Raw genomic sequence first — 13,144 nt, 5'->3', positions numbered from 1 at the left:
CATGGACAAGAATAAAAATTTAAGAGGAAGTTTTCTTTTTTGGGTCGTAAAGTCAAACAAGGCCTACATCCACCAAATGTTAACATCGTACAACAAATCAATACAGCCTTTTATTGAGCTGAGAATGAAAAATTGGACATTACAGCTCAACATGCAAAACTCAAAAGTCTTCAAAAATGAATTACGCATTTTCACAGAGCTTGTGAGGCAAATGTGTTTTTCATAGCAGGTGATGACTGCTATTAAAAATGACATTTTCACTGACAATTTTTCTGAAGTGATTTGAGATTAAAGGCTTGTTCCCATGGCGATGACATCTGGAGGCAAGCCGGCCAATTTGATTGGTTGGAAGGAGCAACTTTTGGTGTAGAAGTCGAGCATCCTCCGGTCACCGTGTCTCAACTCACAGAATACTCCTCTGGAACCTGAAAAACGCTCAAGTGTTTTCAATTTCACCTTAGCAACGGAAAGCCACTTTACCACTTCGAACATTTATTCAATATTCTTGAAACGGGGTGAGTACGGTATTTGTTTTATGGGTAGCTGGATATCAAGGATAACGAAATGCTCAAATGGCTTTCCAGAATAGTGCCAATTTCAAAGTTGACAATGACAAAACCAACATTTTTGCAGATAGTAAGATGACCTATTCATTAAATGTGTCAATTTACCACAGTTCCTGATGGTGGACAACAGTTGTGTAATCATACGCTTCACCGGAGAGGGGTCGGTGACCCTTGGCAGCACTTGTCCAGTGATTAACGAAGGGAAGTCCTCAAATACACGCTCACTCATATCCCTCTGGAGGCAAGAGCAAAAGCAGCGGCATTTGGAATTCATCTTGATCTTCCCGTTTTCGGGATTTGCTCATTCCAAATTGTCACCTGAACGGAGGCTGCTTTGACATCTGTGAGCGCCAGCATGTAGCCGCACGGCCCCGCATCATCCTCCAGGACAAGCGCGCACTGAGGGCTCGGGGGGATTTCGCCTGCTGACAGGCTGCAACCGACACATTCAAATCAGGAGAGGAGTGTGTTTTTGGTTTCAATGGGATGACACTGTTCATTCAGACTTCTCACCCTAACCTGCAGGTAATAATTTAATTAAAGTGTGTGTGTCAATTTCCTCATCGAGTGGTGATTATCTCGGACTGGAATGGCAGCAAAACACAAATGCACTTGGTGCACCAGTTGAGTCTTTTTGCTGCCTTAGCGTAACTTTCTGTGGACATCCTTCCTCGCGCAATACATGAATAATCTCAAAACCAACCTACATGTCACTAATAAGAGGGGACTCTGTCACGGAGGCGACTTGAATCTGTCTTTCTCGTTGCATCTTCACAAAAATTCTCTGCACGTCCATCTAGAAAAGACAACAAAGTGACGCGGTGTTGGCAAAAGGAATGTTGGGATGGATTAGGGCAACTGACTGAATAACCTCACCTTATCCTCTGCACAGTAAGGCCGTATGCAGTACACCGACGTCCTGGGCGGATGTTTGAACAGGTCTCTGTTTCCATGGCCTGGCAGCATTCTCTGAAAGGACATAAACGGTGTTCAATGACAATATCGCGCTAAGTTTCAGCAGTAGCAGCTTGTTTTGGAAACGCTTGGCTTGGGTTTTGAGAACGAGCCACGCTACGAACGAAAATTCACAAGTATTTGATACCCATGCAAAAAGGTTTTTGCCATAAGATTGTGGCAAAGCACTTTTTTTTGGTACCAGACAAAACTATGTGTTGACTAAATGAAATCTAACTCATTTCAGCATTGTTCATCCCAAAATGGCACCAAAGTAATATTTTGATTTTAGACATGCCTTCGTCCTGAGCACAAAAAAGTTTTTCAACAAATAACACAGGACAGGTTCCCAAATATATCAATCGGCAAAAATGCAAATTTGAAAATGTCTTAACATCTCCTTGAGCAATACCGAAGTGCCCTTTAATCCGAAACTGCTCTGCATCGTGTCCTCAAGCGCACGACCACAAGAACTTGTTTGTGCATGTGTGGCATTCCAGCTTGTGGGTAGGCAGGAAGCACAGAAAAAAAAAATCGATGTCAATGTCACCAATAATAATAGAGGCTAATAAGGAGTTTCTTGTCTTATATCCTTTTATCCATCAATCCACTTTGTGTAGCACACGTGCGCCTATCTCAGCTTACTCTGACCAAGAGCCAGGGTACACCCTGGACTGGCACATTTACCCTCACAGGTATTTACAGGTTGGAGTCTCCAATGAACCTAACACACGTTATTGGAATATGAAAGGAAGGCGCAGTACCCAGGGAAAACCCACCCATGCATGGCGAAGTCGTGTAAACTCGACACGGGGTTTGAACCCAAGATTTGAACCCAAGGTTGACATGCTAACAGTGGTGAGTTGTCAGGGCCAGCAACGCTTTCCCCGGCTGCCAAAAAACCATCACAGTCAGGCACTGCCCTCCATTTTAGAACCTAAATTTGAATATTTGTTCCATCAATTTGTCTTTGTCCCAATAGTCTAACCTCCTCATTTGTAACTTGAACTACATTTAAAATGGGACCGTTTTGTTTTCTTTTTTTTGGGTCCGATGACATCCATTTAATAATCAGCATCTCGAGTGAGTATAATATATTTTACTTCAATATTGATGATTCCGTATTCATTCTAAAGCACTCTAGATAATATATGTGGCACAGTTGCGGGGGGCTGCATATGTATGCATCGGTTTCCATAATTGGAACATAATAGTGGTTGGATGAAATGGGTAAGACCCAGGTACCGATGCACAGCCTCCCGCTGCGTGCCAACTACTACTCTGGCAGCTGCCTTTTCAAATTCAAAACAAATAACAATGAACTTTGACATCCATCACTTTCAGATGACAACAAGCCAGTCAGTTCACCTGAAACTCTCCAGAGAGGCCTCCTCTGAATCCCCACGGTTCAGGATCAGCACTCATTAGCTGGGCCGATGGTTTGCCAAGCCCTCCTGTGGTAAGCAAATGTTGATGTTAAGCTCGGAGTGTTCCAAATATATTCCTTTTGTCCGTACAAGGTGCAATTTGTAAAGGCTATAATTTTGAAGATGCAAGCCCCCAGCTACCTTAAGCCACTCTAGCACCAAGGAGCTGTACATTTTGCACAGGATTTGCAAAAATGTCTGCGGTGCGGCTCAGCAGCTTGTGTTCCTATTTCTTATTTTTTTTTGTTGCTCCTGTATGAATCTAACCACTCAAAAAAGCGTATCCACTGATATAAATGAGCACAAGCCAAATTGTGGGTGGCAAAATTCTGGCTGAGTTGGAGTGGACAATCAATTATAATTATTAGACTCAATATTTTATAACTTATTGTTCCCCACTGATAGCGTGTAATCATAATCAATACAAAACCAAAAAACTGGAAACTTAATTTCTTTCTAAGTAAGCAAACTTACAAATGCGTAAGGTGATCAAAAAAACTAATTATTACTTCCCATAGAGAATGTACAAAGGTATCAGTGAAGGACAGCTCAAGTGTCTTTGCAATGAATCTCTGAGGGGGGGAAGGTAAAAACTGTCATCAAAATTAATTTAACCCTTTCATGCAAGACTTATGATAACCTACATCCGAATTTTTTTTGGGGAGGAGGGTGTTGGGGGGGGGGGGCATTCGTTCATGTCGGAGACAGTAACTTTTGAAGATCTGTCCACTGTGGTGACTGCCGTCCCAGAAAAGGTTAAAAAAAATAAGAAAAAGAGACCAATCCGAAATAGAACATTGAGATTGACCTGCTTGTAGTGAAATGACAGTGACATTATTCTGCTTTTCTCACCGAGCGATTTGACGTATGCTTGAGCCAGATTGACGCCGCTCTTGATGTCGCAGATGTAGTTGTAGAGGTCATACAGAATGCTGCGGTTGGGCGCATTGGACAAACGGTTGAACATCCGCACCACCGCTTCGCACATGTCGTCAAACTGCCGTGCTCTCGAACACCACTCGGCCGTCTAGAAACACATCAGTGGGCGACGCGCTTCAATCTTCAGGTCAGATTTGACTAGTTTTGAAATTTGACACCAATACAAACGACCACAATGTCATTCTGTCACTCTGAAATGTGATGCTCAAGTATCAAGTACAACTTTATTGTCAAATTTGCTGTATGTGTAACAGACAGCACAGATGAAATTTCCTCCCTCTTAAACAGACAACAAGAGGAGCCGCTGCGGGTGCCCGCGCCGCCATGCTTTTCCCTGAAGTGACCTCAAACAAACAAAAATGAAAATAGTTTTTAAAATGTCATTCCTTTCTACAGGTGCTACAAATTTTGAGTCCATTTGAGTACATTTGACCCATGCCTCCTCGAATGGATTGTAGATTTTGTATGTGTTAAATCAAGTAAAATGGTGGGACTCTTGAAGCTGTGAAACTGTCCATGCCACAAATGAGTGGGACAGTGTTAGCCGTGTTTAAGAGGTAGCTTGAAAGAATTCAGAACTTTCTGTGTGTGTTCCCGCCAAATCTTGCACAGTTTCCCGCAGGAAAGAGTGAAAGAGTAAACCAGCATAAGAATGATCATGCACACTCAATACTAAAAAAAAGTGACAGTTGGTGAAAAACGAAACATATACTTTCCCTTTTCTCTGAAACAAAGGATGAATCATCCATTTACTCTGTATTTCGGTGAACACGTTTGGAAATGATCTATAGGTCATAATTGGGCTTCGGCAATGATTATGAGGTTATACTTGACGGATGGAAAATGACGACGATGTATGCAAGTGTGATGTCAAATCTGACCTGGTCCGTCTTGACGGCGGCAGCTTGACTGTGGCTTTTGAGCCAGTTCAGCTCATGTAGCATGGTCTTTGCTGTGGAGCCATATTCATAGGGGAGGTAGAAGAGGTCGGACAGCAGCTTCAAGTCGTCTAGGGTCAGGGGCTCGGCTGTGTAAAGCGGGTTCTCTCCCGCTCCGGGCACATACGAGTGTTCTCCAAGGTCTGTCTGCATGGGCTCCTCGTCAGACGACTCCTTCTTACAGCAAGCTGGAACAAAATTGGGTCGCGGTTTGACGGTTTGACTTCCATTTCCTCGTGTTGCTCTGCAGCATGTGTATAGGGTGTGATACAAATCTGTGTCTCAAACTTCTGCCAAGCCAGAACATGCATACATGCTGCCTGTCACTATGTTGATATTGATTTCAGGTGATCGCAATATCAGAAGGTGTTTTTTTTTTTTTTTTTTGTGCACCACAACAAGCAAGTTCAAAGCTGTGGTGGAGCTTATCTACCTGTAGGCTGATCTGTACACAGAAACTCCTCCAGCCAGTCAGTGAGGGCCAGCGTCAGGGCTTTGTGGGGGCTATAGCAGGGGTCCTGTTCCTCGTCGCCTCATGTCGGACACACAAGCGCAAGAATAACAACACAGGAAATCTCATCGAGGCATCCATCGCGGCGAAAACGGGAGAGCTCACCCATTTCCACATCCCTGGCTGCTCCATCAGCAGAAGCTTTGCACCAGGTCCCCAAAGTATGGATTGCCACAAAATTTGGATGGAACTCACAGTTGGGATTTGTGAGCACACCTCTTAGTTTAGGGATCAGTTCAGTTGGACGATCCTGAATGGAAAAGAAGAACATTTCAAAAGTGCACAAGCCAGGGGGAGTCCGATTCCATTTTCAACGCTTTTGCACACTTTCGTCAAACTGATACATGGTGTATTACTATTATCTTTCTCATTCAATGTTTACAAACTTTAAACAAAAGACTGACATTTTTTTTCGCTTTTTTCATGACTTTTTAAAATTCTAATTTAATGGACTTGGTAAATAAAAAAGTACCGGTAACATGATTATACATTTTTAACATCGAGGTATGGCTCTTTTTCTCCAAATGCAGTCATACCTTGCCTTCCAATCAGCATGCCGTGTCTCACTCACAATTTGAGATAATGAGTACATTGAGTCACAAATTCAACTTGTAAACCAAGGTCCGACTGTATTGCGAGAACCATTTCTTTCCGTTGAGCATCATTTCTTCAATCAATCAGTATTTACCTTATAGGGGCCCATGAAAATTCTTTGTGGGTCATAGTCGTTGGCGTGTATATTGTCCCAAATGACTGGCGCCCTCTTGAGGATGGAGGACACCTCTTCTATGGACTCCACTGAGATTTTATGGGATACCACCTTTGGACCTGAGATTAAATTTTACTTGTGTAAGGTTGTGGACTTTTTTTGGGTGAATGGGGGAACTTTGGATAAAGTCTTAAAACCTCAATGTGTTTCTGTATAAATTACCTGTCCACAACACGTCTATCCCTGGTAGCAGCTCATCTCCCACAGTGTGAAGGTAAGATGACTGTGACATGTTTGGAGTGCAGAAAGCAGCACAATAATCTGCAGTTTTGGGGAAGAACATTGGTTAATGTGCAAAAGTATGTATTTAGAACTTCATGGCTATATTAAAATATGTACGCACACTGCGAACCCCCCGCCGATTCACCATTCGCAAATTCACCTAATCTTGAGGGTTTTTTTGAGAGGGAGGGGATTATTTGCTGAAAAACTCAACTATTTAGACCTATCTGTGTATTTTTGGTGATCTCTCTAGAATGCCGCAAGATGCTGCCAAACCACCCGGCGAAGGCAACACTGTAGGCGGAGTGGCAGCCAGCGTTGACCACCAGCTGCAAGCCAGCTGGCTTGACGGTGAACAACAGCATCCCGAATAATTGTAGAAGAGGTCAAATAGGCAGGAGAGTCTGCTTGTGGGTCTCAAGATGATCCAGAGGATGGTGAGGATCACTACTCGCAGCGGTGGAAGAGTAATGACTAGTTGCTCAGGTAGAGTTAGAGGAAACTAAATTGATGGTTTATTGCTGTGATATATATATAATTTTGATAAATCGCTGTCACTTGTAAAGCGCTTTTCTACCTCGGGTACTGAAAGCACTGTAACACATTCACCTATTGATGATGCAGCATCAGGAATAACCTGATCGAACCACCAACCTCTGGGTTGGGAAATGACCACTCTACCACTGAGCCATACAGCTTCAGCACATAAGTTACACAAATATATATGTGCATAAATAAAACCGCAAACAATAGGCAGGGAATTGCTGAATAAATTTAATGCACATGCCATAGCCGTGTCTAATAAAGTATTGCTTTGGTGCCATCTTGTGGCATCTTGGAGCCAAGGACCTATGCTGAAGTGAGTTTAAAAGCTTCATGTACTGCTTTTCGACCATACTGTGGTATCCGCAAGCACTTACAAATTTTTTTGGTGGGGAAAGGCTTCAATTACTTTGTTTTTTGCCTCTTGTACAAGTCTCAATAGCTACCGCTATCCGTGTATCTCCTGCAGTCAAAAATGGAATAAGATGGCTAATTGCAAACACACATGCCAACATCATCACATGTCCAGTTCATTTTTTCCTAAATCAAATGTTCTATTTTGTTCATTTTAAGATTTATGTTGGAAGATGAATTTCAAGTGTTTTTCAATCATATTATAGCTTGTGGTATGTTTAGGGTTTAAATTATTAACAGAGAAAATGATTCTTGCAGGTCTTCTTCGTTATAGCAGATGGTGCTTGGTACCTAATTCTCATGAATGGCAGGGATTCACTGTGAATAAAATTTGCACAGTCAACTGAAACTAAATCTTTACAGAATTTAATTAAAGGGAGTTGATTTGGCGACCTGTGGGACAGAAGAGGAAGGTCTCCGGTTCTCTCAAATGCTGGTACACCTCATTGGTGATGGCCACCTGCGCGTGGGCAAAGGAGCTGAAGGCCTGGTTATCGGCAGGACACATCTCTGTTTCGATGTCATCAAACAGTAATGAGAAGGAGCTGCAGCCAAACTCTCTAACCTAGAGAAGGTTTGGGACAGGTTTTGAACACATATTTAATCTGCAAAAATGTTACTAAGGCTGCATTCGGAATCACTCTTTATCTACTATTTCGTACTCTAAATAGTATGCTCACCATTGGTAGTGCTGTACGAAGGTGTGGTAAGTATAATAATAATAATAATAATGATAATAATACATTTTATATATAAGCGCCTTTCAAAATACCCAAGGACACTTTACAATAGGTTATCGACTATATTTTTCGCACTATAAGATGCACCTTCAATGAATGGCCTATTTTAAAACAGTTTTCATATCCAGTCATACCTCGGTTTTCGACCATAATCCGTTCCAGAAGGCTGTTCGAAAACAGATTTGTTCAAAAACCGAAACCACGGTCTTTAAAAAAAAAAAAAAAAAATTTTTATGAAAACGCCCACGTCTGCTCAAAATGGAACGCTACACGAGGAAGCGTCACTTCCTCGTCTACCCGAGGAAGCGTCACTTCCTCGTGTAAGGAAGGCGAGAGGAGTCAAGTGGCAGATTCAAGTGCGCTCAGTTTGGTCGAGAACCGATTTTCGGTCGTAATCCGAGGCATAAAAAACTCGAAATTTTTGGTCGAAAACCGATTTGGTCGAGAACAGACACGTTCGAAAGCCAAGGTTTGACTGTATAGAATAGAAACTACAATAGCGGCTGCGGTTGCATTATGCATCCACTAGATGGAGCTACGCCACTAATTCTATAAAATACACTCATCTTAAAACAATCTAATCTTATTAAAAAGTATGTATTCATTCAATAATTATTACAGATGGTCCATGACAGCAATGATGTAATTAACGTTGCACTCGAGTTGTGTTCAAAAATTACTTTTCATTTGACGAACATTAGGTGCTGAACGATATACTTCTTGATTAGGCACTAGGGCAGTGGTTCTTAACCTGGGTTCGATCGAACCCCAGGGGTTCGGTGAGTCGGTCTCAGGGGTTGGAAGGAGCCTCTGCCATGGAGGGTAAGACACACCCGATTCAACATGTTAATTAGTTATGACACGCCCACTTGGCCATCATTGGCTGTAGATGATCACATGACATTGCTTGTCCAATCAGTGCTGTGGGAAATTTCGTTCGCTTAGTTGTCAACGCGTGACTGTCGTGATAGTATGTCGTACAATTAAAAAAAAGTATACTTATCTCTTGAAATTGTATTTACTTTTTTCTGTTTTTAATAAATGCGTTTTTTTAATATCTTGAATTTGCAAAAAATACAGTAAATATTCTCTAGTGCGGACTCGTGTTTGCGCTGTCCAATTTGTCCTGATAACAGAAATTCCTCATTTGGGAAATGAGCATGGTACATGTCCTTTATGAACCTGCAAGTATGTTGACAAAAATGCACGTGTAACAACACAATCAATAAAATACAAAAATATATTGTCCAAAAACTTTATATAACAAAAACTGCAACAGGTGTATCCAAAAAAAATCACAACAGTAAAATACGTACAGTATTTTAATGTTTATTTTTTTTCTGTCTTGGGAAAAAAATGTGTCTATTTTGGATTGTTTTGTTGGATGCATTCTTTGGTTTATGACAATGTTTGCCTGCGTGTCATACAGTTTTCTTGCTAGTTGCAAGTAACTGTCCCGTTGATCACCGATGTCTGGTAATTCTTGTGCATACTGATGGATTTGTTGCCATTTGCATTGCTTCCTCGCTGGATGGTGGCTTGTCATCAGGAGTTGAATCGATGCCTTGTTTTTTAAAGTTTCGTAGATTTGCGTCTTTCCGACTCCAAGTGTCTGCTGGATGCTTTTAACTTTGTGTCCAGCCTTGCTCAAACGGATGCATTTCACTCGCTCCGCTCCAGTCATTACAGTTCTTCTACGTTTTGATGCCAAGATCTACACGACGTAAGTGAATAAAGTTAAAATCTTTCGCAATTGCAGTCAAACGCACGCCAATAAAAACTCGCTTACACGTCGTCGTTTCGAATCTGATGATCGAAAAACGCGAAGTGAAAATGTGTCTCGGTGTCGTCGTTCCGTAGCATCGGGTGGGCGTTGCGTGTATTTCAGCTCCCGCGGCATGATGTCTCAATCCGGGTTACGGGTAGTGGAATTTCCGCTTACGTAAGTTCCGGTAACATGTAATATCATAGTCAAAATGTTAATGCACAGGCTTTTGTTCCGGGTGAAGGATATTCCTTTTCATAGAATTCCGGGGATGGGAATATTTACTGTATATATATTTATTTTTCACTCATGAAGGGTTCGGTGAATGTGCATATTAACTGGTTGGGTTCGGTGCCTCTAAAAAGGTTAAGAACCACTGCATGAGGGAATCAGAATAAGTGACAAATTCCGAACACAGCCTAATTCTAAGTCATTGCTGGAAAGGCGGCCGTGCCGGAGATCCTAGTTGACCTACTTGTAGTGTTTTAACCGCTGATAAAACTTTAGAAATTATCAGCAATAAACATGGCTCCTCCTTTTAATCATACATACAAAGTCCTACCTGATCCAGTTTCCTCTTTAGTGCAGCCACCTCTTTGCGGTTGGAAAAAGTAATGTCCAGGCCAGGTGAGATCGCATAGATGAAGTCGATGTTGTGTTGCTTCGCTGCTGATATCAGAGCTATGAGTTGCTCTGCACACATACACAAAGAATAATAGTTTTCATCAATGTACAAATGTCCCAGAGTTTAAAGTAGGGACGCACGGTAGTTATCAGACAGATCAGTTGTATTAATGATAGGAATGTAAAGATCACTACAATTAAAGTTTGCACCATGACGTCGTTGTGTCACGATATGAAAAGCAACACACCTGTTCAAAAGGCCAGATAGTTTCCCATTTGTGCAGTTCCAGCACCCTCTTGTGGACAGTTTATCAACACTGCTTAATTTGAATTGGCCATATTTTGGCCACCTTCATGAAACGACGCTTGCTATCGTTGCCAGATGAAGCGCAACGTAATACAGTTGAGTTCCTCCACAAATTGACTCGATTCATAATGTGTTTGTACATTGGCAACTAAGTAACTCGTTATTGAATGGCATTAGTGACTGTAACCGTAATATTAAGGGGTATTAGCGATTGTAAGATGTGTATGTACGTTGAGGTTAATCTTACCTGAACTATTTCAACCGTATGTATAATTACAACCTCAGCTAATTAACATTGTATCAACAATGTATAAAATGTATTCATGTTTATTAAAAAACAGGAGCAATTGCATCTACATGCAGGTTTATTTTATTTGGATTTGTACTTTGACCTGTTGTCACTGCTATAAAATCAGTCATAGAAGCAAATATTTTTCAACATCTCCATCAAAAACATTACTTTTCTCCCGCTTCAGCCGAACATGGCATGGTGAATTCCATAGACCATGATACTTTTCGCTGCAGAGCCAATGCTATTTCTTTCTCATTGCTGTTATTTTTCTGCGATACATGTTCAATGTTGATAGGTGAGGTCAGTGCGCAGCAGCAACAAACCAATAAAGCGTTAAGCTGTGGTGACACGGACTCACCTGCCTCCCTGGGGGAGTAAAGGTCTCGCCAGTACATGCGGTGTTTGTAGTCATCCTTAGGAGCGTACAGGTACGTGTTCAAACCCCACTTCTGTTCCCTGAGAAAGTAGGAGATGCAAATTACTTCACATCACATTAAACTGCTTTTTACACCATTAGAACATATTAAAAAGAGGATGTCTTGCTTTGCAAATGAAGTTGCAGGTAAATACACAAAATGGAGCCATTAGCTGCGTACACACAATGCCTGACCAAAAATAAGTTGTATTCCTTTTTTTCAACACAAATGAGCAGAATGTTATCAAGTAGTAATTACATTAGTGGTTGTGGGAGGTCACAAGGCTTTCTGTGCTGGCCCAACCACTACATTAATTGTAATATTTGCCTCATGAAAATTCATTATTTATGCACAACAGTCAATTCTGATCATTTTGTAGTGTCTCACATGGCTGCGCCGCTTTTCCAGTACTGTTGTTCATGTGTGATAAATGAAATACTCTATAAAATAAAAACAACATAAGCATAGTATTGAAAATATTGATCATTACTAATGATTCAAACTGAAGCAGGTTGGAGGTGTTTGGAATTTGGATTGCATTCTACCTTTTGAAGAGCTCTGTTCTTTGCTCCATCGTCCAGGGTCGACCATAAAATCCTGCAACAAACCAGGTCGGATTAAAATACGACTTCACGAAAACAATCCTGTCAGTCATACTGCATTTGAGAAAAGTCCATAGTTAAGCGTGTGTTTGTTTACATGCATCGTGGGGGAGAAGTCGGTGGCTGACTCTCCATTATTCTCCGTGGGGGGGACGAACCCCGGGTTGCTCACCTTCGACCACGCCGCCGATGAAGCGCTTGGTCCCACTGCGTGCTTTCTCGCTGACTTCGTTCGAAGTTGCCATGACTGACTGTCAGTCTGCCGGAGTCAAGCTTCTCTTAGTGTATTTATTCGATGTGTCACACCCTCCGACTGTCAGTCATGGCTTGGAGTAAAAGCAGGACCGCCCTTTAGTATGCCTTCTCACACGACCGCGCGCATACACACGCACACACACACTTGCGTAACGCAGATGTGCACAAGCTCTAAAGTCTGCACTCGTAAATATGGCGCGCGTAAACTACCGCAAGTGAAGACGAGCGAAGTTCACCACGACTTGGGCCGCGGCTCATCGCCTGCTCACGGACTCAACGTCACCTGCAGCGGGATGAACGTCTTAAAGAGACAATGCACCAGCTTTTTAAAGGGACAGTGCACCAACTTCGAAATTGCCGCATGAAAAATAAGCTGTTTCAAGGTTAATAAATGTATATATTTTTAAATATTTTAATGTATTCAATAGGTAACATCAATCAGAATCAGAATCAGCTTTATTGGCCAAGTATGTAGAACACACAAACAGAATTTGTCTCCGAGAGTACAGGTGACACTACTATCAGCAATAACAAGCAACCATGAAAAACGAGGACATGACAAATAAGTGTCAAAAGACATTCTGTTGTGTAAGGTGTACCGTCATGCAGTGGTACCACCCAATGACAGCTGTGAGACATGTCCAAAGTATCGAGCAGAGTAAAGTGATCAGTGGTAGCATGGGCGTCATTAGGCCTATTTTAGGGAGGCTTCAGCCTCCCTAAAAATGTCTTTAGCCCCCCTAAATAATTTCATTGCATTATTTAAAAAAAAGTATTATTTATTTTTCCTGTACTTTTGCTAATATATTGCATCAAATTCAATGTAATGTGGCCATTTTAAATTATATTTCGATAACCTG

General features: G+C 41.7%; 1 protein-coding gene across 1 annotated transcript in view; it reads right to left on the bottom strand.

The window, feature by feature from the left end:
- Positions 1–97: 97 nt before the first annotated feature.
- The window catches only part of ogal (O-GlcNAcase like), a 15,972-nt gene continuing 2,925 nt past the window's right edge, over positions 98–13,144 (bottom strand). Inside the window, exons 2-18 of the mRNA XM_019889348.1 lie at positions 12,202–12,428; positions 11,973–12,024; positions 11,370–11,467; positions 10,351–10,481; positions 7,677–7,848; positions 6,267–6,365; positions 6,024–6,163; positions 5,441–5,585; positions 5,258–5,356; positions 4,768–5,012; positions 3,800–3,974; positions 2,889–2,974; positions 1,443–1,535; positions 1,274–1,362; positions 885–999; positions 672–801; positions 98–425 (exon numbers count right to left, since the gene is read on the bottom strand). Coding sequence (XP_019744907.1) covers positions 289–425; positions 672–801; positions 885–999; positions 1,274–1,362; positions 1,443–1,535; positions 2,889–2,974; positions 3,800–3,974; positions 4,768–5,012; positions 5,258–5,356; positions 5,441–5,585; positions 6,024–6,163; positions 6,267–6,365; positions 7,677–7,848; positions 10,351–10,481; positions 11,370–11,467; positions 11,973–12,024; positions 12,202–12,274 — 2,079 coding nt within the window. The 5' untranslated portion in view covers positions 12,275–12,428 and the 3' untranslated portion in view covers positions 98–288. The remainder of the gene's footprint in view (positions 426–671; positions 802–884; positions 1,000–1,273; positions 1,363–1,442; positions 1,536–2,888; positions 2,975–3,799; positions 3,975–4,767; positions 5,013–5,257; positions 5,357–5,440; positions 5,586–6,023; positions 6,164–6,266; positions 6,366–7,676; positions 7,849–10,350; positions 10,482–11,369; positions 11,468–11,972; positions 12,025–12,201; positions 12,429–13,144) is intronic.

This window comes from Hippocampus comes, unplaced genomic scaffold, assembly GCF_001891065.2.
Source record: "Hippocampus comes isolate QL1 unplaced genomic scaffold, H_comes_QL1_v1.1 scaffold86, whole genome shotgun sequence".
Taxonomy (NCBI): Eukaryota; Metazoa; Chordata; class Actinopteri; order Syngnathiformes; family Syngnathidae; genus Hippocampus; species Hippocampus comes.
This window is presented reverse-complemented; position numbering and strand designations above follow the sequence as displayed.